The sequence below is a fragment of the Littorina saxatilis genome, linkage group LG7 (assembly GCF_037325665.1).
Source record: "Littorina saxatilis isolate snail1 linkage group LG7, US_GU_Lsax_2.0, whole genome shotgun sequence".
NCBI lineage: Eukaryota > Metazoa > Mollusca > Gastropoda > Littorinimorpha > Littorinidae > Littorina > Littorina saxatilis.
Window position 1 is genome coordinate 58243608 of NC_090251.1, and position 27627 is coordinate 58271234.

At 43.7% G+C, this 27627-nt stretch overlaps 2 protein-coding genes across 3 annotated transcripts; one reads left to right on the forward strand and one right to left on the reverse strand.

Moving 5' to 3' along the window:
- Positions 1 to 27627, forward strand: LOC138971903 (trans-1,2-dihydrobenzene-1,2-diol dehydrogenase-like). Of its 2 annotated transcripts, none has more exons than XM_070344742.1 (9): positions 1 to 514; positions 12040 to 12119; positions 12911 to 13055; positions 13782 to 13893; positions 14425 to 14588; positions 15018 to 15267; positions 19371 to 19498; positions 20311 to 20464; positions 24184 to 27627. In XM_070344742.1, the coding sequence occupies exons 3-9, from the start codon at positions 12966 to 12968 to the stop codon at positions 24285 to 24287; spliced, it is 1002 nt and encodes a 333-aa protein (XP_070200843.1). In that variant the 5' UTR covers positions 1 to 514; positions 12040 to 12119; positions 12911 to 12965; the 3' UTR covers positions 24288 to 27627. The 2 variants fall into 2 exon arrangements, with proteins under 2 accessions (XP_070200843.1, XP_070200842.1); XM_070344741.1 differs by having other exon boundaries at positions 1 to 478.
- Positions 788 to 3514, reverse strand: LOC138970260 (filaggrin-2-like). The gene has a single exon (XM_070342755.1). The coding sequence runs from the start codon at positions 3512 to 3514 to the stop codon at positions 788 to 790; it is 2727 nt and encodes a 908-aa protein (XP_070198856.1).

Consider the following 27627-nt stretch of genomic DNA (forward strand, 5'->3'; position numbering starts at 1 on the left):
AACTACTGCAAAGCGGTAAGTATGTCGCAGCATGGCCTAACATCGTAAATCACCTCATTCTCAACAACAAACAATAAACGCTGACCTAGAATGCGCGAAGTGCGTGTGTTTCAGCAAAGACTGCGGAATTGACTACACAGGGCTTTGGTTTTAGCGCCGCGACTGAGACTCGATCTAGGTTTTGTCCCCCATTCACTGTATTATATTATATATGTGAAGCACAAACTTTTGCCCCAAAATGTGGCAATACTGACATCGTTCACCAAGGATTATCGTGTGTAGATGCAGCAGTTTTCATAACACGGTACAAGCCACAAACTGACGTTGTTTTGTCTTCTTCTCTGAGATAGTTTGAGCAAATTGTGTGTAACAGACGCTACATGGTTTGGTTTTAACGCGAGAGTGTACGTGTTGTGTCCTGGTCATCGTTGTGTGGTTGCTGCAGCGTGCGTAACTTGACACGGTGCAAGACACGAAGGCAAGTTCGTCTGCTGCTCTTGACTTGTTTCTCTGAGTGAGTGTTAGCAATCTTGTGTGATACTAACACACGATACATGCTTTGGTTTCAGCGCGACTGTGTGTGTGTTTGTGTGTCAGTCACATTATGTGTATTTGGGATGTGGTCAGTGTTAAACAGAGGATGTGTCACCTGTATCAGTGTAACAGTGTCCATTTGATTCTGAATATCATCATCACATTTTGTCAACTCAACACTGCTACTTTCATTTGACCGTTATATAGTCAGTTTCAAGTTGAGTGTGGCCCAGCCGGATACACGTAGCTTTAGTTACCATGTGCTGTGTTCACCTTCCCTGCAACCCGCAGCGTTCCGAAGGTAAGAGAGTCGGTGGCTGCGATGAAGCGTTCCCTTCACAAGATCGTGTTTTGGTTGAAGCTTTAATTTGCAACAATGACATTCCTGTAGTGACTGTGTTCCTGTAGTGACTGTGTTCCTGTCGTGACTGTGTTCCTGTCGTGACTGTGTTCCTGTAGTGACTGTGTTCCTGTAGTGACTGTGTTCCTGTCGTGACTGTGTTCCTGTCGTGACTGTGTTCCTGTCGTGACTGTGTTCCTGTAGTGACTGTGTTCCTGTCGTGACTGTGTTCCTGTAGTGACTGTGTTCCTGTAGTGACTGTGTTCCTGTCGTGACTGTGTTCCTGTCGTGACTGTGTTCCTGTAGTGACTGTGTTCCTGTCGTGACTGTGTTCCTGTAGTGACTGTGTTCCTGTCGTGACTGTGTTCCTGTCGTGACTGTGTTCCTGTCGTGACTGTGTTCCTGTAGTGACTGTGTTCCTGTAGTGACTGTGTTCCTGTAGTGACTGTGTTCCTGTCGTGACTGTGTTCCTGTCGTGACTGTGTTCCTGTCGTGACTGTGTTCCTGTCGTGACTGTGTTCCTGTAGTGACTGTGTTCCTGTCGTGACTGTGTTCCTGTCGTGACTGTGTTCCTGTCGTGACTGTGTTCCTGTAGTGACTGTGTTCCTGTCGTGACTGTGTTCCTGTCGTGACTGTGTTCCTGTCGTGACTGTGTTCCTGTAGTGACTGTGTTCCTGTCGTGACTGTGTTCCTGTAGTGACTGTGTTCCTGTCGTGACTGTGTTCCTGTCGTGACTGTGTTCATGTCGTGACTGTGTTCCTGTCGTGACTGTGTTCCTGTCGTGACTGTGTTCCTGTCGTGACTGTGTTCCTGTAGTGACTGTGTTCCTGTCTTGACTGTGTTCCTGTCGTGACTGTGTTCCTGTCGTGACTGTGTTCCTGTCGTGACTGTGTTCCTGTAGTGACTGTGTTCCTGTAGTGACTGTGTTCCTGTAGTGACTGTGTTCCTGTAGTGACTGTGTTCCTGTCGTGACTGTGTTCCTGTCGTGACTGTGTTCCTGTCGTGACTGTGTTCCTGTCGTGACTGTGTTCCTGTCGTGACTGTGTTCCTGTAGTGACTGTGACTGTGTTCCTGTCGTGACTGTGTTCCTGTCGTGACTGTGTTCCTGTAGTGACTGTGTTCCTGTAGTGACTGTGTTCCTGTCGTGACTGTGTTCCTGTCGTGACTGTGTTGCTGTCGTGACTGTGTTCCTGTCGTGACTGTGTTCCTGTAGTGACTGTGTTCCTGTCGTGACTGTGTTCCTGTCGTGACTGTGTTCCTGTAGTGACTGTGTTCCTGTAGTGACTGTGTTCCTGTCGTGACTGTGTTCCTGTCGTGACTGTGTTCCTGTCGTGACTGTGTTCCTGTCGTGACTGTGTTCCTGTCGTGACGTGACTGTGTTCCTGTCGTGACTGTGTTCCTGTCGTGACTGTGTTCCTGTCGTGACTGTGTTCCTGTCGTGACTGTGTTCCTGTCGTGACTGTGTTCCTGTAGTGACTGTGTTCCTGTCGTGACTGTGTTCCTGTCGTGACTGTGTTCCTGTCGTGACTGTGTTCCTGTCGTGACTGTGTTCCTGTAGTGACTGTGTTCCTGTCGTGACTGTGTTCCTGTCGTGACTGTGTTCCTGTCGTGACTGTGTTCCTGTCGTGACTGTGTTCCTGTCGTGACTGTGTTCCTGTCGTGACTGTGTTCCTGTTGTGACTGTGTTCCTGTAGTGACTGTGTTCCTGTCGTGACTGTGTTCCTGTCGTGACTGTGTTCCTGTCGTGACTGTGTTCCTGTCGTGACTGTGTTCCTGTAGTGACTGTGTTCCTGTAGTGACTGTGTTCCTGTCGTGACTGTGTTCCTGTCGTGACTGTGTTCCTGTCGTGACTGTGTTCCTGTAGTGACTGTGTTCATGTCGTGACTGTGTTCCTGTCGTGACTGTGTTCCTGTCGTGACTGTGTTCCTGTCGTGACTGTGTTCCTGTCGTGACTGTGTTCCTGTCGTGACTGTGTTCCTGTCGTGACTGTGTTCCTGTCGTGACTGTGTTCCTGTCGTGACTGTGTTCCTGTCGTGACTGTGTTCCTGTCGTGACTGTGTTCCTGTCGTGACTGTGTTCCTGTCGTGACTGTGTTCCTGTAGTGACTGTGTTCCTGTAGTGACTGTGTTCCTGTCGTGACTGTGTTCCTGTCGTGACTGTGTTCCTGTAGTGACTGTGTTCCTGTCGTGACTGTGTTCCTGTCGTGACTGTGTTCCTGTCGTGACTGTGTTCCTGTCGTGACTGTGTTCCTGTAGTGACTGTGTTCCTGTCGTGACTGTGTTCCTGTCGTGACTGTGTTCCTGTCGTGACTGTGTTCCTGTCGTGACTGTGTTCCTGTCGTGACTGTGTTCCTGTCGTGACTGTGTTCCTGTAGTGACTGTGTTCCTGTCGTGACTGTGTTCCTGTAGTGACTGTGTTCCTGTCGTGACTGTGTTCCTGTCGTGACTGTGTTCCTGTAGTGACTGTGTTCCTGTCGTGACTGTGTTCCTGTCGTGACTGTGTTCCTGTCGTGACTGTGTTCCTGTAGTGACTGTGTTCCTGTCGTGACTGTGTTCCTGTCGTGACTGTGTTCCTGTCGTGACTGTGTTCCTGTAGTGACTGTGTTCCTGTCGTGACTGTGTTCCTGTTGCATTTCACCATACCTATGTTAGCTCGGGCATGCATCCTGTGCGCTCTACTCGGCTGAAACTGCAGAAACCCTGATCGAAGCAGAAACAAAGAGACTCGGCCAACGTTCCAAAAATCAGAACAAGAAACCCCAAGAAAGGGCTGTTATTGCAACGTTGTGCTTATAACAAAACGTGACGTTCACTGATCAACTTGGACCCAGCGCTATCTCAATGAACGTAACGTGACGTTCACTGATCATCTCAGGACCCAGCGCTATCTCAATGAACGTAACGTGACGTTCACTGATCAACTTGGACCCAGCGCTATCTCAATGAACGTAACGTGACGTTCACTGATCAACTTGGACCCAGCGCTATCTCAATGAACGTAACGTTTTGTTTTGTTATAAATAAAACGTTCCAATCACATGCCTTTCTTGTTTTTTGATGCAGAACCCCAGGCAAACAGACAGGGAGACCGCAGACAGACAGACAGAGACAGACACTGACCCCAGGCAAACAGACAGGGAGACCGTGACCGCAGACAAATAGACAGAGAGACAAACACTGACCGCAGACAGACAGACAGACAAACATGTAAACATTGTACACAGGCTGACAGTGCAAGCCTTGCTGCGGTTCGGGCAAACGAAGGTCGCAATGTCAAGTACATATATCACGGCTCAGGGTTCACATCATAATCCAACACGTCTGTGTTGGTGTGATAAAACCTGCCATAGCGGCTGCTGGTTGTAATTCAACCTAAGCTGTTGCGGTGCATATTCACAAGGAACGTGTGTGTGTGTGTGTGTGTGTGTGTGTGTAAAGATTGTTTCCCACCATCCGTGATAGAAGCCTGCTTCTCAGTAGACAAAACACATTCTGACGGAGGTAACAGCTTGAACCACAGGCACGTGAAAGAACATGAAGAAACAAAATCAAATTCAACGAGAAAGTTGAAGATCGTGTGTGTGTGTGTGTGTGTGTGTGTGTGAGTGTGTGTGTTGTGTGTGTGTGTGAGTGTGTGTGTTGTGTGTGTGTGTGTGTGTGTGTGTGTGTGCAGGGGCGGATTAGGGTGGTGGTTACAGGGCCGGGGGAAGTGTTAATTGTTTAATCAGTATCATTTTTGTACAGTTTTAACTGCCACTCCTATGCGACATGTCTTCCTTCTAACTATACTATGTATGATGTCGGGAGCAGATATCATGGAAGATAAATTGCCATTATTTAATACTAACTTTAAAAGAAATAATGAGTGGCTGCTGACACCAGTTGATCATGTTTAAAATCACGGATAAGCCACAAATTGTTTATAAGATAGCTAAAATTCTTCAGCTTCAGGGGGGCTTTGCCCCCAGACCCCCTAACGGGGCGTTGCCACGGTACCCCACCTCTACCGACCCCTAGACTCCCCCCCCCCCCCCCCCCCCTCGGGCTAAACTGCTCCGCCCCTGGTGTGCATGTGTGTGTGTGTGCGCGTGCGTGCGTGTGTTCTAAAATTGAGATCAACAACAGCTGCCGGTTACATCCGCTATGAGTGATATTGATGTGAGTGATATTGACAAGTGTGAGTGATATTGACAAGTGTGAGTGATATTGACAAGTGTGAATGATATTGACAAGTGTGAATGATATTGACAAGTGTGAATGATATTGACAAGTGTGAGTGATATTGACAAGTGTGAATGATATTGACAAGTGTGAGTGATATTGACAAGTGTGAGTGATATTGACAAGTGTGAGTGATATTGACAAGTGTGAGTGATATTGACAAGTGTGAGGGATATTGACAAGTGTGAGGGATATTGACAAGTGAGAGGGATATTGACAAGTGTGAGGGATATTGACAAGTGTGAATGATATTGACAAGTGTGAGGGATATTGACAAGTGAGAGGGATATTGACAAGTGTGAGGGATATTGACAAGTGTGAATGATATTGACAAGTGTGAGTGATATTGACAAGTGTGAGTGTGAGGGATATTGACAAGTGTGAATGATATTGACAAGTGTGAGTGTGAGGGATATTGACAAGTGTGAGTGATATTGACAAGTGTGAGGGATATTGACAAGTGTGAGTGATATTGACAAGTGTGAGGGATATTGACAAGTGTGAGTGATATTGACAAGTGTGAATGATATTGACAAGTGTGAGTGATATTGATGTGAGTGATATTGACAAGTGTGAGTGATATTGACAAGTGTGAGTGATATTGACAAGTGTGAGTGATATTGACAAGTGTGAGTGATATTGACAAGTGTGAGTGATATTGACAAGTGTGAGTGATATTGACAAGTGTGAGTGATATTGACAAGTGTGAGTGATATTGACAAGTGTGAGTGATATTGACAAGTGTGAGTGATATTGACAAGTGTGAGTGATATTGACAAGTGTGAGTGATATTGACAAGTGTGAGTGATATTGACAAGTGTGAGTGATATTGACAAGTCTGAGTGATATTGACAAGTGAGAGTGATATTGACAAGTGTGAATGATATTGACAAGTGTGAGTGATATTGACAAGTGTGAGGGATATTGACAAGTGTGAGTGATATTGACAAGTGTGAATGATATTGACAAGTGTGAGTGATATTGACAAGTGTGAGTGATATTGATGTGAGTGATATTGACAAGTGTGAGTGATATTGACAAGTGTGAGTGATATTGACAAGTGAGAGTGAAATTGACAAGTGAGAGTGATATTGACAAGTGTGAGTGTGAGTGATATTGACAAGTGTGAGTGATATTGACAAGTGTGAGTGATATTGACAAGTGTGAGTGTGAGTGATATTGACAAGTGTGAGTGATATTGACAAGTGTGAGTGATATTGACAAGTGTGAGTGATATTGACAAGTGTGAGTGATATTGACAAGTGTGAGTGATATTGACAAGTGAGAGTGATATTGACAAGTGTGAGTGATATTGACAAGTGTGAGTGATATTGACAAGTGTGAGTGTGAGTGATATTGACAAGTGTGAGGGATATTGACAAGTGTGAGTGATATTGACAAGTGTGAATGATATTGACAAGTGTGAGTGATATTGATGTGAGTGATATTGACAAGTGTGAGTGATATTGACAAGTGTGAGTGATATTGACAAGTGTGAGTGATATTGACAAGTGTGAGGGATATTGACAAGTGTGAGTGATATTGACAAGTGTGAGTGATATTGACAAGTGTGAGTGATATTGACAAGTCTGAGTGATATTGACAAGTGAGAGTGATATTGACAAGTGTGAATGATATTGACAAGTGTGAGTGATATTGACAAGTGTGAATGATATTGACAAGTGTGAGTGATATTGACAAGTGTGAGGGATATTGACAAGTGTGAGTGATATTGACAAGTGTGAATGATATTGACAAGTGTGAGTGATATTGACAAGTGTGAGTGATATTGATGTGAGTGATATTGACAAGTGTGAGTGATATTGACAAGTGTGAGTGATAGTGATATTGACAAGTCTGAGTGATATTGACAAGTGTGAGTGATATTGACAAGTGTGAGTGATATTGACAAGTGTGAGTGATATTGACAAGTGTGAGTGATATTGACAAGTGTGAGTGTGAGTGATATTGACAAGTGTGAGTGATATTGACAAGTGTGAGTGATATTGACAAGTGTGAGTGATATTGACAAGTGTGAGTGATATTGACAAGTGTGAGTGATATTGACAAGTGTGAGTGATATTGACAAGTGTGAGTGATATTGACAAGTGTGAGTGATATTGACAAGTGAGAGTGATATTGACAAGTGTGAGTGATATTGACAAGTGTGAGTGATATTGACAAGTGTGAGTGATATTGACAAGTGTGAGGGATATTGACAAGTGTGAGTGATATTGACAAGTGTGAATGATATTGACAAGTGTGAGTGATATTGACAAGTGTGAGTGATATTGACAAGTGAGAGTGATATTGACAAGTGTGAGTGATATTGACAAGTGAGAGTGATATTGACAAGTGTGAGGGATATTGACAAGTGTGAGTGATATTGACAAGTGAGAGTGATATTGACAAGTGTGAGGGATATTGACAAGTGTGAGTGATATTGACAAGTGTGAGGGATATTGACAAGTGAGAGTGATATTGACAAGTGTGAGGGATATTGACAAGTGTGAATGATATTGACAAGTGTGAGGGATATTGACAAGTGTGAGGGATATTGACAAGTGTGAGTGATATTGACAAGTGTGAGTGTGATTGATATTGACAAGTGTGAGTGTGAGGGATATTGACAAGTGTGAGTGTGAGTGATATTGACAAGTGTGAGTGTGAGGGATATTGACAAGTGTGAGTGATATTGACAAGTGTGAGTGTGAGGGATATTGACAAGTGTGAGTGTGAGGGATATTGACAAGTGTGAGTGATATTGACAAGTGTGAGTGTGAGGGATATTGACAAGTGTGAGTGTGAGGGATATTGACAAGTGTGAGTGTGAGGGATATTGACAAGTGTGAGGGATATTGACAAGTGTGAGGGATATTGACAAGTGTGAGTGTGAGTGATATTGACAAGTGTGAGGGATATTGACAAGTGTGAGTGTGAGTGATATTGACAAGTGTGAGTGATATTGACAAGTGTGAGGGATATTGACAAGTGTGAGTGTGAGTGATATTGACAAGTGTGAGTGATATTGACAAGTGTGAGTGATATTGACAAGTGTGAGGGATATTGACAAGTGTGAGTGTGAGTGATATTGACAAGTGTGAGTGATATTGACAAGTGTGAGGGATATTGACAAGTGTGAGTGTGAGTGATATTGACAAGTGTGAGTGATATTGACAAGTCTGAGTGATATTGACAAGTCTGAGTGATATTGACAAGTGTGAGTGATATTGACAAGTGTGAGGGATATTGACAAGTGTGAGTGTGAGTGATATTGACAAGTGTGAGTGATATTGACAAGTCTGAGTGATATTGACAAGTCTGAGTGATATTGACAAGTGTGAGTGATATTGACAAGTGTGAGGGATATTGACAAGTGTGAGTGTGAGTGATATTGACAAGTGTGAGTGTGAGGGATATTGACAAGTGTGAGTGTGAGGGATATTGACAAGTGTGAGTGATATTGACAAGTGTGAGTGTGAGGGATATTGACAAGTGTGAGTGTGAGGGATATTGACAAGTCTGAGTGATATTGACAAGTGTGAGTGATATTGACAAGTGTGAGGGATATTGACAAGTGTGAGTGTGAGTGATATTGACAAGTGTGAGTGTGAGGGATATTGACAAGTGTGAGTGTGAGGGATATTGACAAGTGTGAGTGTGAGTGATATTGACAAGTGTGAGTGATATTGACAAGTGTGAGTGATATTGACAAGTGTGAGTGTGAGGGATATTGACAAGTGTGAGTGTGAGGGATATTGACAAGTGTGAGTGTGAGTGATATTGACAAGTGTGAGTGATATTGACAAGTGTGAGTGATATTGACAAGTGTGAGTGTGAGTGATATTGACAAGTGTGAGTGATATTGACAAGTGTGAGTGATATTGACAAGTGTGAGTGATATTGACAAGTGTGAGTGATATTGACAAGTGTGAGTGTGAGTGATATTGACAAGTGTGAGTGATATTGACAAGTCTGAGTGATATTGACAAGTCTGAGTGATATTGACAAGTGTGAGTGATATTGACAAGTGTGAGGGATATTGACAAGTGTGAGTGTGAGTGATATTGACAAGTGTGAGTGTGAGTGATATTGACAAGTGTGAGTGATATTGACAAGTCTGAGTGATATTGACAAGTGTGAGTGATATTGACAAGTGTGAGGGATATTGACAAGTGTGAGGGATATTGACAAGTGTGAGGGATATTGACAAGTGTGAGGGATATTGACAAGTGTGAGTGATATTGACAAGTGTGAGGGATATTGACAAGTGTGAGGGATATTGACAAGTGTGAGTGTGAGGGATATTGACAAGTGTGAGGGATATTGACAAGTGTGAATGATATTGACAAGTGTGAGTGATATTGACAAGTGTGAGTGATATTGACAAGTGTGAGGGATATTGACAAGTGTGAGTGATATTGACAAGTGTGAATGATATTGACAAGTGTGAGGGATATTGACAAGTGTGAGTGATATTGACAAGTGTGAGTGTGAGTGATATTGACAAGTGTGAATGATATTGACAAGTGTGAGGGATATTGACAAGTGTGAGTGATATTGACAAGTGTGAGTGTGAGTGATATTGACAAGTGTGAGTGATATTGACAAGTGTGAGTGATATTGACAAGTGTGAGTGTGAGTGATATTGACAAGTGTGAATGATATTGACAAGTGTGAGTGATATTGACAAGTGTGAATGATATTGACAAGTGTGAGGGATATTGACAAGTGTGAATGATATTGACAAGTGTGAGGGATATTGACAAGTGTGAATGATATTGACAAGTGTGAGTGATATTGACAAGTGTGAGTGTGAGGGATATTGACAAGTGTGAGTGTGAGGGATATTGACAAGTGTGAGGGATATTGACAAGTGTGAGTGATATTGACAAGTGTGAGTGATATTGACAAGTGTGAGTGATATTGACAAGTGTGAGTGATATTGACAAGTGTGAGTGTGAGGGATATTGACAAGTGTGAGTGATATTGACAAGTGTGAGTGATATTGACAAGTCTGAGTGATATTGACAAGTGTGAGGGATATTGACAAGTGTGAGGGATATTGACAAGTGTGAGTGATATTGACAAGTGTGAGTGTGAGTGATATTGACAAGTGTGAGTGTGAGGGATATTGACAAGTGTGAGGGATATTGACAAGTGTGAGGGATATTGACAAGTGTGAGTGATATTGACAAGTGTGAGTGATATTGACAAGTGTGAGGGATATTGACAAGTGTGAGTGATATTGACAAGTCTGAGTGATATTGACAAGTGTGAGTGATATTGACAAGTGTGAGTGATATTGACAAGTGTGAGTGTGAGGGATATTGACAAGTGTGAGTGTGAGGGATATTGACAAGTGTGAGTGTGAGTGATATTGACAAGTGTGAGTGTGAGGGATATTGACAAGTGTGAGTGATATTGACAAGTGTGAGTGTGAGGGATATTGACAAGTGTGAGTGTGAGGGATATTGACAAGTGTGAGTGATATTGACAAGTGTGAGTGATATTGACAAGTGTGAGTGATATTGACAAGTGTGAGGGATATTGACAAGTGTGAGTGATATTGACAAGTGTGAGGGATATTGACAAGTGTGAGTGTGAGGGATATTGACAAGTGTGAGTGTGAGGGATATTGACAAGTGTGAGGGATATTGACAAGTGTGAGTGATATTGACAAGTGTGAGTGTGAGGGATATTGACAAGTGTGAGGGATATTGACAAGTGTGAGTGTGAGTGATATTGACAAGTGTGAGGGATATTGACAAGTGTGAGGGATATTGACAAGTGTGAGTGTGAGTGATATTGACAAGTGTGAGTGATATTGACAAGTGTGAGTGATATTGACAAGTGTGAGGGATATTGACAAGTGTGAGTGTGAGTGATATTGACAAGTGTGAGTGATATTGACAAGTGTGAGGGATATTGACAAGTGTGAGTGTGAGTGATATTGACAAGTGTGAGTGATATTGACAAGTCTGAGTGATATTGACAAGTGTGAGTGATATTGACAAGTGTGAGGGATATTGACAAGTGTGAATGATATTGACAAGTGTGAGGGATATTGACAAGTGTGAATGATATTGACAAGTGTGAGTGATATTGACAAGTGTGAGTGTGAGGGATATTGACAAGTGTGAGTGTGAGGGATATTGACAAGTGTGAGGGATATTGACAAGTGTGAGGGATATTGACAAGTGTGAGTGTGAGGGATATTGACAAGTGTGAGGGATATTGACAAGTGAGAGTGATATTGACAAGTGTGAGTGTGAGTGATATTGACAAGTGTGAGTGATATTGACAAGTCTGAGTACTTCACTGAGAGTGAGATGTATGAGTGAGGGGAGAGTCAAGCAAAACGTCTCACGTCTTGTACTTGCAGTGCGATATTGAACAGAAAAGTTGAACTCGGAATCAAGGGGAAGAAGAAAGGGATGATCATTGATGACAATGACGATGACGATGACGTTGATGAAGATGATGATGATAATGACGATTACGGTGGTGATGACGATGTTGATGATGCTGGCGATGGGGATGATGCTGACGAGGAGGAAGAGGAGGAGGACGAGGACGACGACGACGATGCTGCTGCTGCTGCTGTTGATGATGATGATGACGATGACGATGATGATGACGATGATGATGATCAGAAATATTGTATTAATTAATTATTTGGTTGCAGAACCAAACATCCTTTCACAGCTTTGGTGACTCAATACTGATGTCGACGTCAATACAAACTCATATAATTATGGTATATGCTAACATTGCAACGGTATTATCAGCAACCACAGTCGGTTTCACCACAGGGGCGAATCGAAAAAACAAGTGGGTCACAATAATTGCTTTTGCCTCTCTAGCTCTGTACTTTCCCTCTCTGTACTTTGCCTCTCTCCACAAGACTACAACACTTTTCTTTGACTGCCATGTGCTGTGCAGACTGAGAGCTTTGTTGGTCGAACCAGTGATGTGATCGCCACACTAAAAGAGTCCACGGTACGAACATAGTCACTGTGTCGGTGAGTACTGAGAGCCGAGAGAGAGAGAGAATCAGAATCAGAATCAGAATGTTTATTTGCGAAAACTCATATTGTTTATAGCAAAAAGGTGCTGGGGGGTTGGGTAATCGAACGATCCACGAACATCAGTGTACATATTGGTTACACAAAAACAATGCATCGTGATTCGGTCCGAAGCATCCAACTTGTAATCCAAGTCGGGAAATAACTTTTCCGTTTCGAACACGGTATTGTTCCATATCGATCGCGGTATTGTTCCATGTCGATCGCGGTATTGTTCCATATCGATCGCGGTATTGTTCCATATCGATCGCGGTATTGTTCCATATTGATCGCGGTTTGTCACAAACACACATGAAATATGTGTGCCCTGTAGTTTAGCGACAACAGTCAGTCTGGCATGGCACGGAGGTAGCACTGTACCAGTGTAGACACGACATGAAGGTCAGTAGTGAGATGGTCGATTTCTTCTCTAAAGACGTTGCGGTCGACTTGGGGCAGACGCCGGACACACGGGGGAGAGAGAGAGAGAGAGAGAGAGAGAGAGAGAGAGAGAGAGAGAGAGAGAGAGAGAGAGAGAGAGAGAGAGAGAGAGAGAGAGAGAGAGAGAGAGAGAGAGAGAGAGAGAGAGAGTATGTCTTGGTGTATGTCTTGGTGTATGTCTTTGTGTCTGTCATCACTGCTTTTTAGTGTTTTAATTTTACTTTTTGGCCGACACATTGACGAAATATGTTGATATCGCTTCATGCGACTCGTTTTGATTGTTGATGTTCATTTCGCTTTTTTTCTAGGTGAACAACGTTTTCATCAACCTGCCAGTGCTCGTGACGGTCGGTAGACGTGACCATGGCAACGCGGTGGGGAATATGTTCCGCGGGAAAGATCTCATATGACTTCTGTCTCGCGCTGCAGACTCTGCCGGCTGATCAGCACCAGGTATGCGTCTCTTGACGTCACCTGAATTCACTCAATGACGATAGCTCTGTCTGTCTGTCTGTCTCTCTGCCTGTCTGTCTGTCTGTCTCTCTGCCTGTCTGTCTGTCTGTCAGTCTGTGTGTATGTGTGTGTGTGTGTGTTTATGTGTGTGTGTGTGTGTGTGTGTTTGTCTGTCAGTCTGTCTGTCTGTCTGTCTCTCTGTCTCTCTGTGTGTCAGTATGTGTGTCTGCGTGTCTGTCTGTCTCTCCGTCTGTCTGTCTGTGTGTCTGTCTTTGTGTCTGTCTGTGTCACGTTGTGTTTGTCTGTCGTTCTCTTTCCCTCCCTCCCTCTCTCGCTTGTCCTCTCTCGCTTGTCCTCTCGCTCTCTCTTTCGTTCTCTCTCTCCCCTCTCTCTCTTCCTTGTGTGTGTGTATGATTGTGTGTGTGTGTGTATGATTGTGTGACGTGTGTGTATGTGTGTGTGTGTGTGTGTGTGTGTGCGTGTGACATATGTGTGTGTGTGTGACATCATGATGTGTGTGTGTGTGTGTGTGTGTGTGTGTGTGACGTGTGTGTGTGTGTGTGTGAGTGTGTGTGTGTGTGTGACATGTGTGTGTGTGTGACATGTGTGTGTGTGTGTGTGTGTAACATGTGCATGTGTATGTGTGTGTGTGTGTGTGTGTGTGTGTGTGTGTGTGTGTGTGTGTGTACGTAACACGTTTCTGAGACCCATGACGTTATGTTTTAGATTGTAGCAGTGGCCGCTCGGAAAGTGGAAGACGCTCAACAGTTTGCCCAAAAGTTCAACATTCCCAACGCTTACGGCTCCTATGAGCAACTAGCACAAGACAAGAATATAGGTAAGCAATTTGTTTCATTATCATAGCGGTGGCAGTTACAATTTGGTGATATCATTTAACAGCTTAAAATGCTTTGTTTACTGTCCTGTTTCGTGGTTTTTGACACCACGAAGTCTCGGAAACTTAGTTTGGCTTTCAGGTTGTTTAATTTCCACCATCTTTTCTGTGATATTTTTGTTTTAATTGACCGACGCGTCACCAGTACGATTCCGTTTTTAGACGTGGTGTCCATTCCTATCATCCGCCTGTCCAATTTCATTGTTTACACACGAACAATTCTTTACAACTTTTTGTTTGTTTTTAGAAGTAGTGAATATTTTCAACTTGCAGCGGGTATCATTTCATTTTTTCGACACAATTGAGCTTCAGAAACTGTTGTTTTTGTTTTCAAACGTTGCATGCTTTTATTTCCGTCGACTCTTTGCCATTCCTTTATTAAAGTCTTTTATTTTTATTTTGAATATTTCGTGTTTCGTTGTGTCACGTGCCAGGAGTCTTGCTTGTAACACATACTTGTTGCTTTATTTTCAGACGTGGTGTATGTGTCCACCATCCACCCGTACCACCACGCCACCGTGCGGCTCTTCCTGGCACACAAACACAACGTCCTGTGCGAGAAGCCGCTCACCCTCTCGCTTCACGGCGCCCAGCAACTGCTGGCTGAGGCCAAGGCCTTGGGGGTCTTCTTCATGGAGGTAGGTGGGAAGGGGGGTGGGGGGAAGGTGAGGGAGACTGAGGGATAGTGAGAGAGAGAGAGGGGGGCCGGGGGAGACTGAGAGAGAGAGAGAGAGAGAGAGAGAGAGAGAGAGAGAGAGAGAGAGAGAGAGAGAGAGAGAGAGAGAGAGAGAGAGAGAGAGAGAGAGAGAGAGAGAGAGAGAGAGAGCGCGTCTTAGTTCCTTTTTTTTAAAAAACAGAACTAGAAGTCAGACTGAGGGCGAGAGGGAGGGAGGGAGGGTAAATGGAGACTGAGAGAGGGGTAGAGGGATGCCGGACGAAGGGGAGGGAGGGGGACAGACAGAAAGACACTCAGAGAGAGATTCTTACCTGTAAGAACTATGTGCAGATGTTGTTACTGTAGTTTGTTGTTGTAGTGATTGCACCCACGGCTCTCTGTGTGTCTGCAGGGCTACTGGGCGCGCTGTTTCCCAGTCTACCACCAGATTCGCAAGGAACTAAGGGAAGGAACTCTGGGCGACGTCAAGATGGTGGTAGCCAACATTTGCCTCCCTTTAGACACGGTGGCGCGCATCAAACAGAGGGCGCTGGGGGGAGGGGGTCTGATGGACATCGGATGCTACGCAGTGCAGGCCTGTAACGTCGTCTTCCCCGGACTGCCAGAGAAAATAGAAGCACAGGCCACGTATTTTGAGGACGGTATGGACAGTATTTCGTATCCTACCCCGTTACAGCAGCAGCAAAGTCGCGCTACCCAGGACAGAGGGGCACGAAGCAAAACTTAGTGCCACCCAGTCGGTGGTGAGCAGCCACGGGGTCAGATTGGTTGAAGTTGAGATTTGTTGTGTGTTCATCCAGTTGGGTTGCACGCATTTGTGACCCTCCACCACGAAATGAGTCGCATGTCACCTCGCGCGGTTCTGCGCTAGGCTTAATATAAGTCCGGGGAGGGTCTGGTAACAGTGTGAGGGTCACCTTAGTCACAGGCTTATAACTCAAACAGTTTTAGCTCTTTTCTTAAACGGTTTTCACCACTGGATAGAGCATAAAAAACTCTTTAGGAAAATGTAAAAATATGAAAATCATGCAAAGGTAACATGCGACTCATTCCGTGGTGGAGGGTCACATTTGTGCTTCGTACACCCCCGCCCAGTGTGTGCTTGTTTAGGTGTAATCACTGAGCAGCCCGCGTTTCTAGCAGAATGACCACGATCTTTTAAGTTCCAACGGTGACATTGGGGTTGAATATAAGATAGGGGAAGGGCTCCTAATATGGACCACTTTTTGTTTCATGCTGATAACTAGCTTGTTTTCTTGCGAAGAAGTTTCATTTTGTGTTTGGTAGTCCTTCTCTCTTAGGTTAACCATTAGGACTAATTAGAGTGAAATAGCTTTGATAGACATTCAGCAAAAATTAAATACAGAAAAAAATCACGAATCACTGTAAAAAGCCCCCTATACTTCAAAATAACATGATACAACTTAGTGTACAAGTCAGACTAATTAAAATATGCTTTAGATTTATCTGTTTCGGGTCGATGAGAGCATTATTTGAAGCACACCAGGAAACTAAAGTAGCTTATCAAAAACAGAGTGAAAATAAGTGAAATTATCAACTTCCACGAAAAGAAGACTTTTTGTTATATTTTTTTTAAATCTCGAGGGCTAGTTATAGGTTATTTCCAAATTAATGAAAATAGCCTTTAGCTTTTATTTTCTTCGATTTGTTGAAGGTGGTCCATATTAAGGGACTCGCACATACTTTGAGATTTTGCTATTATTTTTTATTTGCAGGAGAAACTCGTGGTCAACACTGCTAAAATGTAACAAATACCGTCTTAGCTGTCATATATAGCAAATTTTGTGTGATAAAAGCTTTGGCTGTGGACAGAAACGAGTCCGTTTTAGGCGGCAAATTTAGAGTGAACGCTGCCAAAAGTGAAAAAAGAGAAAAACCTAACGGTTTTGAGGTTTGTGTTTCTGCAACTGTTTTGACATGTGCAAGTTATCCAGAGAGGGTGAATACAGCGAATGAAATTGTTTTGAGCGCTCTAGCGCCGTTAGTTTGTCAGAACAGGAGGTGGTCCATATTAGGAGCCTTTCCCCTACCGTCACTGAGTCTGCACATAAAATTGACCGGTGTCCGCCCCAGCCCAGATTTGACCCCATGACCCGTGGATATCAATTCCAGTGATCTTTCCAAACTGGTCTCACTTTGTTGTTGAGCAACGTGACGATGTCTTTCCTTCACTGACAACACACTTTGCACTTTAGTATCTCCCTTTCCCCACTAATAAAAGAAAAGGCGCATCATTGACCTTTGACTTGTAATGACTCAGTCACGGAGAACATCTTCATTCAAAAAACACTCTTCAAGTTTGACCGAAATGAGTGGGAGATCCTTTATGTTACCTGATTCTCATTATGAAATGTATTCTTCAAGCTTTTTAACGCCAGACCTTTTGTTTCAGACCTTTTGTTTCAGACCTTTTGTTTCAGACCTTTTGTTTTGGAAAAGGGGTCGATAACTGGAAGATTAAAGATTGAGACACGGAAGAGGGATACCGGATGGGGCAGTTTATTGAGCTGTTTTTGCATATCATTGAGGTGTTGGTGTCGTATAATTACACATTAACCGCGACGGAGGGCTTCAATTAGACTTTGGGAGGGCGTCAATTAGACTTTGGGAGGGCGTCAATTAGACTTTGGGAGGGCGTCAATTAGACTTTGGGAGGGCTTCAATTAGACTTTGGGAGGGCTTCAATTAGACTTTGGGAGGGCTTCAATTAGACTTTGGGAGGGCTTCAATTAGACTTTGGGAGGGCGTCAATTAGACTTTGGGAGGGCGTCAATTAGACTTTGGGAGGGCGTCAATTAGACTTTGGGAGGGCGTCAATTAGACTTTGGGAGTGCGTCAATCCACGATGAAGACCGAGAAGTTTCAAATGGAAGCATGTTAATGTTATTGTAATTCAATCTGACGACGATCTCTTTCCTGCTTTCATGCGATGGTAAACAGACAGAATTGGTTCTGTTCTGTTCACACACTACTTTCAGTCCACCTACCTGCAATGGTCAAGTCCCAAGATATATGTCTCTGTATTCCTATCTTATCACTCTCCTCCTGTTTTGTTTTCTTTCACATACATTTTCCCTTCTTTTTTGACAGGTTTCTGGACAGCAAACTCAAAAACAAATTCTTTTCATCACAAAAGCGATCTTTGAAATTGACTGACGTAGTCCGGAAGAATTCATGCATCAACTTACGTCACGTATTCGACGTCATCACTTCGCATACCTTATGGTCTCGGTATTTCGTTGGCCTTCATATTTTCTACTTGTAAAATGACCCTCAAAGCTAACCGAGACTAGTTGAGGTTGTATCAATGCGCCTCGCCAGCAGGTGGTTAATGGCTTTTTTAGCGAGTGGTTATCGACAATTAATGACCGGTAATTTTTAATTAGCTGGGGCATTCTGACCAATCACAGGATCTGTTTCATTAAAACGCCAACTTGATTGAATTACAATATTAAAATAATATTAAAACAACGTGTTGTGGTCGTATATCCTTAATATGTTGTAGTCGTATATAATTATAATAAATCACTTTTCTATGGCGCAAGTCCCGATTGACAGCTCTAAGCGCTTTACAATTCACATACACACCTCTGCGCATGCATTATCATTATTGCGTTGCGGTCCTATAGGATTACTGTGTAGAGGCTGTATATAAGTAGAGGTTACATGCCGAGTCTCAGTGATTATTAAAAATAATGGTCGAAGTTAGCGGATCATGAAAAATGCGAGCTTCAGCGAGCTTTTTCATGACCGCGAACTGAGACCATTATTTTTAATAATCACTGAGACGAGGTGTGTAACCTCTTTATTCCTCCTTTCTTCAGTTATTCAAAGAAAACAGGAGTTTTTGTGCGAAAGTTTCATCGAATCCGACTCACTCAACCAGTCAACCTGCGCAGGCGATCGATTGATGCGCGGTTGTATAGTTCCGTGCAAATCATTCCATTCTGTTAACACTTCTTGTCAGTTTCCTTGTTTTGGACTAAAATCAAGTACACAGATATGCTGTTATTCTGCTGTGGCGGTAAAGGCAGGTATTGTGTGTTCTGTTTATGTTTTAGTATCGCTTAAGATAATGTTCTTTCGTCAAATGGGACTAGCAGACGAACTTTTGCACCCGTGTTCCAACGTTAATTACTGTATGAAGTTCATTTTTCTGTGGAAAATAGTGTATGAAACCGCTTTATGTTGTTTAAATTGATGAGATGTGTGCATTTGGTTGCGTGTGATCTGTTTATAAAATGAAATATTGTGGAAAACTGACCGTCGGATTGCAGTCAGTGTTGTCGAAGAAACTGAGTTAAAAGAAGGGGAACTACTCTTGTCGCTAGAGTATGAGTTACTTGCCTTGGGAATTTGCTTGTGATGAACGGGTTGTGCACGGCAGATCTAGATTCAGAAAACAACCGAACTCATGGATTTTATATGGATATTCATGTGTTCAGGTCTGTAGTTGTTAATTTAAATGCGGTATGTTTGTATTGTTTGCTCCAGAGATGTATACTTCGTACGTATAGAGCGTTCGGAACTTTTCAGTCGCAAAAGTAGTACCGAAACAGAACAGCTTCTCAACCCATTGCACTATCGAGGATTCAGGCTGTTGCTGGCTCGTTATTTGTTTGGTTGCTGGGTCATTATCGAAAAATAACTAGCTCTACAAGTTTACAGAGGTAAAGAAGCAGAGGGGGGAATAATGACGTGTGCGACGCTTGCTTTGTGCCAGGTGTGGATTCTGGAGGGGTGATCACGTTGAAGTATAGCGGGGGCGGGCTGGCCAGTCTGTCCTACCACACGGGCACACCGGACGGCGCCAACAGACTGACCATACTGGGCACCAAGGGCAACATTGTGGTAAGTGACGGTTTGTCAATACTTGCCTCACGGCGAATACAAACACCCCATTTTGTCCTAACTATCTCCAGTCTACCCAGCTGAAAAGGGGTACATGACCTAAGTCAGGGGAATAAGGACAGGCAGAGAGGGAGAGGACATAGAAATAGAGAATGCTTCATGTCCTACAGGCTAAATATTTGGCCTCTTCTTGGGTTAGATGATTATTCCAGTTTTAAGGCTTTTGATGAGATACACAAGTGTATGTGTGTTTAGGTGGTATCAGCCATTTTCACTTATGGCCACTGTGGTGACACGGGGTCGGGACATGGCTACCGTCTCTGGGTCTGCACATAAAGTTGACCGGCCCGTGTTCGTCCCTGCCCGGAGTCGAACCGGCGACCTTAGGATCACAAGTCCAGTGCTCTACTAACTGAGCTAACCGGCGACCTTAGGATCACAAGTCCAGTGCTCTACTAACTGAGCTAACCGGCGACCTTAGGATCACAAGTCCAGTGCTCTACTAACTGAGCTAACCGGCGACCTTAGGATCACAAGTCCAGTGCTCTACTAACTGAGCTAACCGGCGACCTTAGGATCACAAGTCCAGTGCTCTACTAACTGAGCTAACCGGGCCCCCGAAAGGGAGAGAAGATGGGCACAGCCCTTATAAAGCTAGCCCTAGACAAGTTGAAATCTCTTACATCTCGCTCACCTACGATCAAATATGGTTATACATGGCAAATCCTTACCGTTTTATTTTTGTTTAACCTTATATTGATTGATGATTTGTCTCTTCAGTTATACTCGTTGTGTGACGTGTCTGTGTCCAGGTACCTGGTCACTTCTGGTGCACTGACCGACTGATCACGCCGTCAGGGGAGAAAGTGTTCCCATTCCCCCCCTGTGAACCACGTGACTTCAACTTCGACAACTCCATCGGATTCACCTACGAGATCCAGACTGTCAGAGAGTGTCTGCAGAAAGGTGAGGAGACATTCGTGTCGGCATTGTAAAGCCTGATTTTAATTGGGCGAGGTCGATTTCGCGAAATCTACTTGACAAAGATCGCTGCACAGAGCTCTGGCACTGAATGTTGGATAAAAAGACTTCGCGAAGTCACCTTCGGGCTGAATTAAGGAAAGCCTTAAGGTTTTGTAGAGAGTATTTTTTGTTTGTTTATTTGCTTAACGCCCAGCCGACCACGAAGGGCCATTGTAGAGAGTAGACGATGTACATCTCGTTTGCAAAACCAAAAATTGCAACGAGCCAATAGACGATTTTCAAAAAATAACTCTTGTGGACCTTGTATGGGTAGTAATGTGGCTGTATGGGTAGTAATGTGGCTGTATGGGTAGTGATGTGGCTGTATGGGTAGTAATGTGGCTGTATGGGTAGTAATGTGGCTGTATGGGTAGTGATGTGGCTGTACGGGTAGTAATGTGGCTGTATGGGTAGTAATGTGGCTGTATGGGTAGTAATGTGGCTGTATGGGTAGTAATGTGGCTGTATGGGTAGTAATGTGGCTGTATGGGTAGTAATGTGGCTGCTCGATACAGCAAATTGACACAGTTGTCAGCAACAAGATGAAATCATCCACACCGGCGTTGCCACTCGGTAGGTTTTAGTGTGTGTTCAGGTGGAAGGATGAGCTCTTATCATCCACACGTTGCCACTCGGTAGGTTTTAGTGTGTGTTCAGGTGGAAGGATGAGCTCTTATCATCCACACGTTGCCACTCGGTAGGTTTTAGTGTGTGTTCAGGTGGAAGGATGAGCTCTTATCATCCACACGTTGCCACTCGGTAGGTTTTAGTGTGTGTTCAGGTGGAAGGATGAGCTCTTATCATCCACACGTTGCCACTCGGTAGGTTTTAGTGTGTGTTCAGGTGGAAGGATGAGCTCTTATCATCCACACGTTGCCACTCGGTAGGTTTTAGTGTGTGTTCAGGTGGAAGGATGAGCTCTTATCATCCACACGTTGCCACTCGGTAGGTTTTAGTGTGTGTTCAGGTGGAAGGATGAGCTCTTATCATCCACACGTTGCCACTCGGTAGGTTTTAGTGTGTGTTCAGGTGGAAGGATGAGCTCTTATCATCCACACGTTGCCACTCGGTAGGTTTTAGTGTGTGTTCAGGTGGAAGGATGAGCTCTTATCATCCACACGTTGCCACTCGGTAGGTTTTAGTGTGTGTTCAGGTGGAAGGATGAGCTCTTATCATCCACACGTTGCCACTCGGTAGGTTTTAGTGTGTGTTCAGGTGGAAGGATGAGCTCTTATCATCCACACGTTGCCACTCGGTAGGTTTTAGTGTGTGTTCAGGTGGAAGGATGAGCTCTTATCATCCACACGTTGCCACTCGGTAGGTTTTAGTGTGTGTTCAGGTGGAAGGATGAGCTCTTATCATCCACACGTTGCCACTCGGTAGGTTTTAGTGTGTGTTCAGGTGGAAGGATGAGCTCTTATCATCCACACGTTGCCACTCGGTAGGTTTTAGTGTGTGTTCAGGTGGAAGGATGAGCTCTTATCATCCACACGTTGCCACTCGGTAGGTTTTAGTGTGTGTTCAGGTGGAAGGATGAGCTCTTATCATCCACACGTTGCCACTCGGTAGGTTTTAGTGTGTGTTCAGGTGGAAGGATGAGCTCTTATCATCCACACGTTGCCACTCGGTAGGTTTTAGTGTGTGTTCAGGTGGAAGGATGAGCTCTTATCATCCACACGTTGCCACTCGGTAGGTTTTAGTGTGTGTTCAGGTGGAAGGATGAGCTCTTATCATCCACACGTTGCCACTCGGTAGGTTTTAGTGTGTGTTCAGGTGGAAGGATGAGCTCTTATCATCCACACGTTGCCACTCGGTAGGTTTTAGTGTGTGTTCAGGTGGAAGGATGAGCTCTTATCATCCACACGTTGCCACTCGGTAGGTTTTAGTGTGTGTTCAGGTGGAAGGATGAGCTCTTATCATCCACACGTTGCCACTCGGTAGGTTTTAGTGTGTGTTCAGGTGGAAGGATGAGCTCTTATCATCCACACGTTGCCACTCGGTAGGTTTTAGTGTGTGTTCAGGTGGAAGGATGAGCTCTTATCATCCACACGTTGCCACTCGGTAGGTTTTAGTGTGTGTTCAGGTGGAAGGATGAGCTCTTATCATCCACACGTTGCCACTCGGTAGGTTTTAGTGTGTGTTCAGGTGGAAGGATGAGCTCTTATCATCCACACGTTGCCACTCGGTAGGTTTTAGTGTGTGTTCAGGTGGAAGGATGAGCTCTTATCATCCACACGTTGCCACTCGGTAGGTTTTAGTGTGTGTTCAGGTGGAAGGATGAGCTCTTATCATCCACACGTTGCCACTCGGTAGGTTTTAGTGTGTGTTCAGGTGGAAGGATGAGCTCTTATCATCCACACGTTGCCACTCGGTAGGTTTTAGTGTGTGTTCAGGTGGAAGGATGAGCTCTTATCATCCACACGTTGCCACTCGGTAGGTTTTAGTGTGTGTTCAGGTGGAAGGATGAGCTCTTATCATCCACACGTTGCCACTCGGTAGGTTTTAGTGTGTGTTCAGGTGGAAGGATGAGCTCTTATCATCCACACGTTGCCACTCGGTAGGTTTTAGTGTGTGTTCAGGTGGAAGGATGAGCTCTTATCATCCACACGTTGCCACTCGGTAGGTTTTAGTGTGTGTTCAGGTGGAAGGATGAGCTCTTATCATCCACACGTTGCCACTCGGTAGGTTTTAGTGTGTGTTCAGGTGGAAGGATGAGCTCTTATCATCCACACGTTGCCACTCGGTAGGTTTTAGTGTGTGTTCAGGTGGAAGGATGAGCTCTTATCATCCACACGTTGCCACTCGGTAGGTTTTAGTGTGTGTTCAGGTGGAAGGATGAGCTCTTATCATCCACACGTTGCCACTCGGTAGGTTTTAGTGTGTGTTCAGGTGGAAGGATGAGCTCTTATCATCCACACGTTGCCACTCGGTAGGTTTTAGTGTGTGTTCAGGTGGAAGGATGAGCTCTTATCATCCACACGTTGCCACTCGGTAGGTTTTAGTGTGTGTTCAGGTGGAAGGATGAGCTCTTATCATCCACACGTTGCCACTCGGTAGGTTTTAGTGTGTGTTCAGGTGGAAGGATGAGCTCTTATCATCCACACGTTGCCACTCGGTAGGTTTTAGTGTGTGTTCAGGTGGAAGGATGAGCTCTTATCATCCACACGTTGCCACTCGGTAGGTTTTAGTGTGTGTTCAGGTGGAAGGATGAGCTCTTATCATCCACACGTTGCCACTCGGTAGGTTTTAGTGTGTGTTCAGGTGGAAGGATGAGCTCTTATCCCATGTAAAAGCCTGGACACTTCAGAGGTGATTTACATGTCCCTTTACACTGAGTTCAGGTGATCTTGAAACGTGGATGTAAAAAAAAGCAATAGTTTTCCCTTCTTTGAGCCATGTGACGTCAGAGACCGACTAAAACTCAGGAAAAGGCGGCTGGCTGAGACTAGAAAAGAGTGAATATTTGTGTGCTTTCATTCCTGGAACAAAAATTCAATCTACCCAAAAATGGATTGATACAAAGATGTTAGTTGTAATTTTGACCAGACTATGATATTCGATACAGCGCGGTTTCGAAGAACAATGTGTAAAATGTTCTCTTTTGGACTACACTGCACACAAGGTATAACGTCATCTGTATGACGTCATCTGCTTGTGTGCAGGTCTGAAGGAATGTCCCGTCATCCCTCACTCCGACACCATCACCATCATGACCATCCTAGAGCGCGTGCAGCAGCTGCTGGGCATTTCCTATGATCAACCTTGACCTTGACCTTCTCCTTCACCTTCATTGTTATATTTTGACCTTGACATGTAAACTAACTTATACTTTTACCGTTAGCAGGAGATGTATTAACTGCTGATTGACTGTTAGATGACGTGCAGCATTCTTTGGTCTTCACCTTGTTGCCTTGACCTTTGGGAACTTGTTTGACCTTGATATATTTATCATACTGCAAGTGTGTCAGCAGGAGATGTGATAACTGCTCTTAGATTTTTAGATGATATGCAGTATTTTGTATGTGTGAATTGTAACACATAACTAGTGTACTCTATATATGCCATTCTCTGTTGTCGACCTTAACCGTGACGTTTTCTGGGTAATTTAGTTTGACAGTGACACATGAAATGTTTGGTGCTAAAGGGGTTTGTAAGCTGTTGATATATATGTATCGGTGGGAAAATACCATGGAACAATGCCACATAACTTGCATCATGGTGTGTTTTGTAATGTCATGACTGTTGCAGCTATTCTTTTGTATCACGTGCTCGAGTTTTCTGTGTCGTATTTCCATTTCCATTTTCCATTACTTTATTGTCCCATCGCTGGGAAATTCGGGTCGCTTCCTCCCAGTGGAAAGCTAGCAGCAACGGAGTCGCGCTACCCAGGTGTCTGCGTGTTTAGGTGTATTCAGCCACCTGCACTTATGGCAGAATGACCAAGGTCTTTTACGTGCCATTGTGATGACACGGGGGTGGGACATGGCTTCCGTCTCTGGGTCTGCACATAAAGTTGACCCGTGTCCGTCCCGGCCCGAATTCGAACCTGCGACCTTCCGATCACAAGTCCAGTGCTCTACCAACTGTTTCCGGACAATCCTTGATCACCGGATTTCTGGATGTTTTATAATATGCGGGTTTCGGGCTAGGAGCTGTTGCTAAACAAACGAAACAACTAATGTCAGCCTATTCGAACAAAAGAAGAAAAAAAGGAAATAAAAACAACAAGGAATGGAATTGACAGGCGTGCATTCAGGCATGAATCTCAGAGTGATATTGGCCATCATGTGACATATACACTCTAAATAGAAGTGTTTACCTTTTGAACACGCCTACTGTATGTACCCAGTGTTGAACACCGTGTGAGTTGTAATGCACGTGGTACACACAGCATGATCCGATGTGCAGTGTTGTTCCCAGATACAGGAGACAATAGGACAGTTGGACCTGGATTCAAAATATATATCGGTCAAAATGTCCTGGCTACAGAACAATTGTTGTGACAAAATACATCCCGTGTGTCAAATCTATCGGACACTCGAGACCTACAGAACAGAATAATGCGTCAGATAAAAAATAAAAAATATGCGTAAATGACCGAAGACCAAGGCCTGGGAACGACACTCAATAAGATGACTTCATCATTAACAAAGTAATGACTTTATCATTAACAAAGTCAAAAGACTAAACAATACTGTACTCACGTGTCTGACGAAGACGATACGAATAACAGTATTGTTTGGTCTTTTTATTTCTCGCTCTCACGCGCAGTCACCATGGTTCTGCTTGTTATTCACTAAGTGTTAGCTTTAAAACACGTCTACACATTATGATCACTGGTTGGTCCGGTGTCAGGATAATGTGACTGGGTGAGACATGAAGCATGTGCTGCGACTTCTGTCTTGTGTGTGGCGCACGTTAAAGGTGGTCGTCTTCATTTTTGCTTTTTTTCCATAATCTTATGGTTAGATTTCGCTAAAAAGTTATGTCAGATGATGAATGAACCATGGGGAAAAAAGTTATAGAAAAAAAATATATGTAAAAAAAGATTTTATTTTTGGGTAGCGTGACTCACGCTTCCAATATTTTGTTTTCTGTTTGCTGAGAACGTGTGCTTTGCCTAAAAATACTGACCAATCAAATTTATGTCACTATGCTTATAGCCACGCCCAAACAAGTGCAGCAACAGTTTGACACTGGAGCGCTGTCCACGCTTTTTTTTAAACGCACGAAATGCACGGGATTTGAGAGGAGTTTTGCGCTTGGCATTTTCCAAATAAGGATATCCTACTTTATTACCAATTCAGTGCCCCATATGGATTTTTGACCAATCAGGACGGAATCTAGGTGACCTGTTAAATGTTATAACGTTCAGGCAGGGACCCTTTTTGTTTATCAAGCTAAAAATTGACAAGACAAAGTAAACATTTAAATCAACAATATCAGCGTGATTTATTCTACAGAATGACACTTCAAATGCTGTCAGATAATACTCTCTTTATCTAAAAAAAAAAAAATACCGAAAAGCGAGTTTTGTCGGTGGGTGCTTTACGGAACAGCAAGGTACCGCCCATCCTCTGAGTGTGAAATGCTGACCCGCTCACTTGAAATCTAAATTACCTAAGTTCGGAAAATCAAGTGAAATTGCGTCACTCGCGTTACGTCAAATGTATCTTTACGTTATTTCCCATCCGTCTGGAGTCGGTTCTAAATCTGTCGCTCTCTATTCAACAAGAAAAAGCGAAGCAACCGAAACGCATGTTCAACATGGTTTATCTTGTGAGATTGTTGTGTGTCAAACGCATTTGATCTGTGAATATTCATCACGTCAGGAGTATTACTCTGATTGGCTGACCCATGTCACGAGAATTCTTTGACTGACAGGCATAATCAGGTAGGAGCGCTCAAGTTCCCATTGCGGCTGTTCTGGCTAATTCGCGGTGTCGCTTCAAAATTTGTTTTGGTCGAATTAAACGGTAATAAAACCGTTATTTCTAATATGCTGACTGTTAGCAAATGATAACAGTCATGTCTCACAAACGATATCAGCATTCGCCTAAAAGGCTCATGCTTGATATCTTTTTTCTCGACATGCCTGTTATCATTTGCTAACAGTCAGCATATTAGAAATAACTCATAATGAGTACTACGCTGGAATACTACAATGAATTTTCAAACGGCTACACTGGCTTCGTCTTTCCTGATCGAAAGGGGGGTGTATTGTTGATAATTGTAGATAATACACTCTGCATTTTAATGGTCAAATGGCGATTTCGGTATAAAAATGTAGACAAGGACCTTTAAATGTCAAGGCAGCACCGCCCTGATATCACCCTTCGTGATGAACAGGGCGTTAAGCAAACAAAAAAAACAAAAAAGCATTATGATCACACAAGTACAGATATTATGTCCATAAACTAAAGTGCAGAGGGCATCTACAAGTGTTTTGTTTTGTGTAATTGACAATGCAGACATCACCCCGAATAAGCTCAGTCTCACATCTACCTCAGTATCCGAACTTTGTCTTAGAACTGCCACACCTTTTGTTTTGATATTTATGTAATGTTATGAAATGTTTCAGTGTAAATAAAATACTGAGAACTTTG

What these genes read in the sequence shown, in the direction of transcription:
- LOC138970260 (XM_070342755.1), bottom strand. Translation starts at nt 3,514, where the DNA reads ATGGTGAAATGCAACAGGAACACAGTCACGACAGGAACACAGTCACTA.
- LOC138971903 (XM_070344742.1), top strand. Translation starts at nt 12,966, where the DNA reads ATGGCAACGCGGTGGGGAATATGTTCCGCGGGAAAGATCTCATATGAC. An exon ending in AGCACAAGACAAGAATATAG is followed by an intron (nt 13,894 to 14,424) that starts GTAAGCAATTTG and finishes CTTTATTTTCAG; the next exon opens with ACGTGGTGTATGTGTCCACC. An exon ending in GCACCAAGGGCAACATTGTG is followed by an intron (nt 19,499 to 20,310) that starts GTAAGTGACGGT and finishes GTCTGTGTCCAG; the next exon opens with GTACCTGGTCACTTCTGGTG.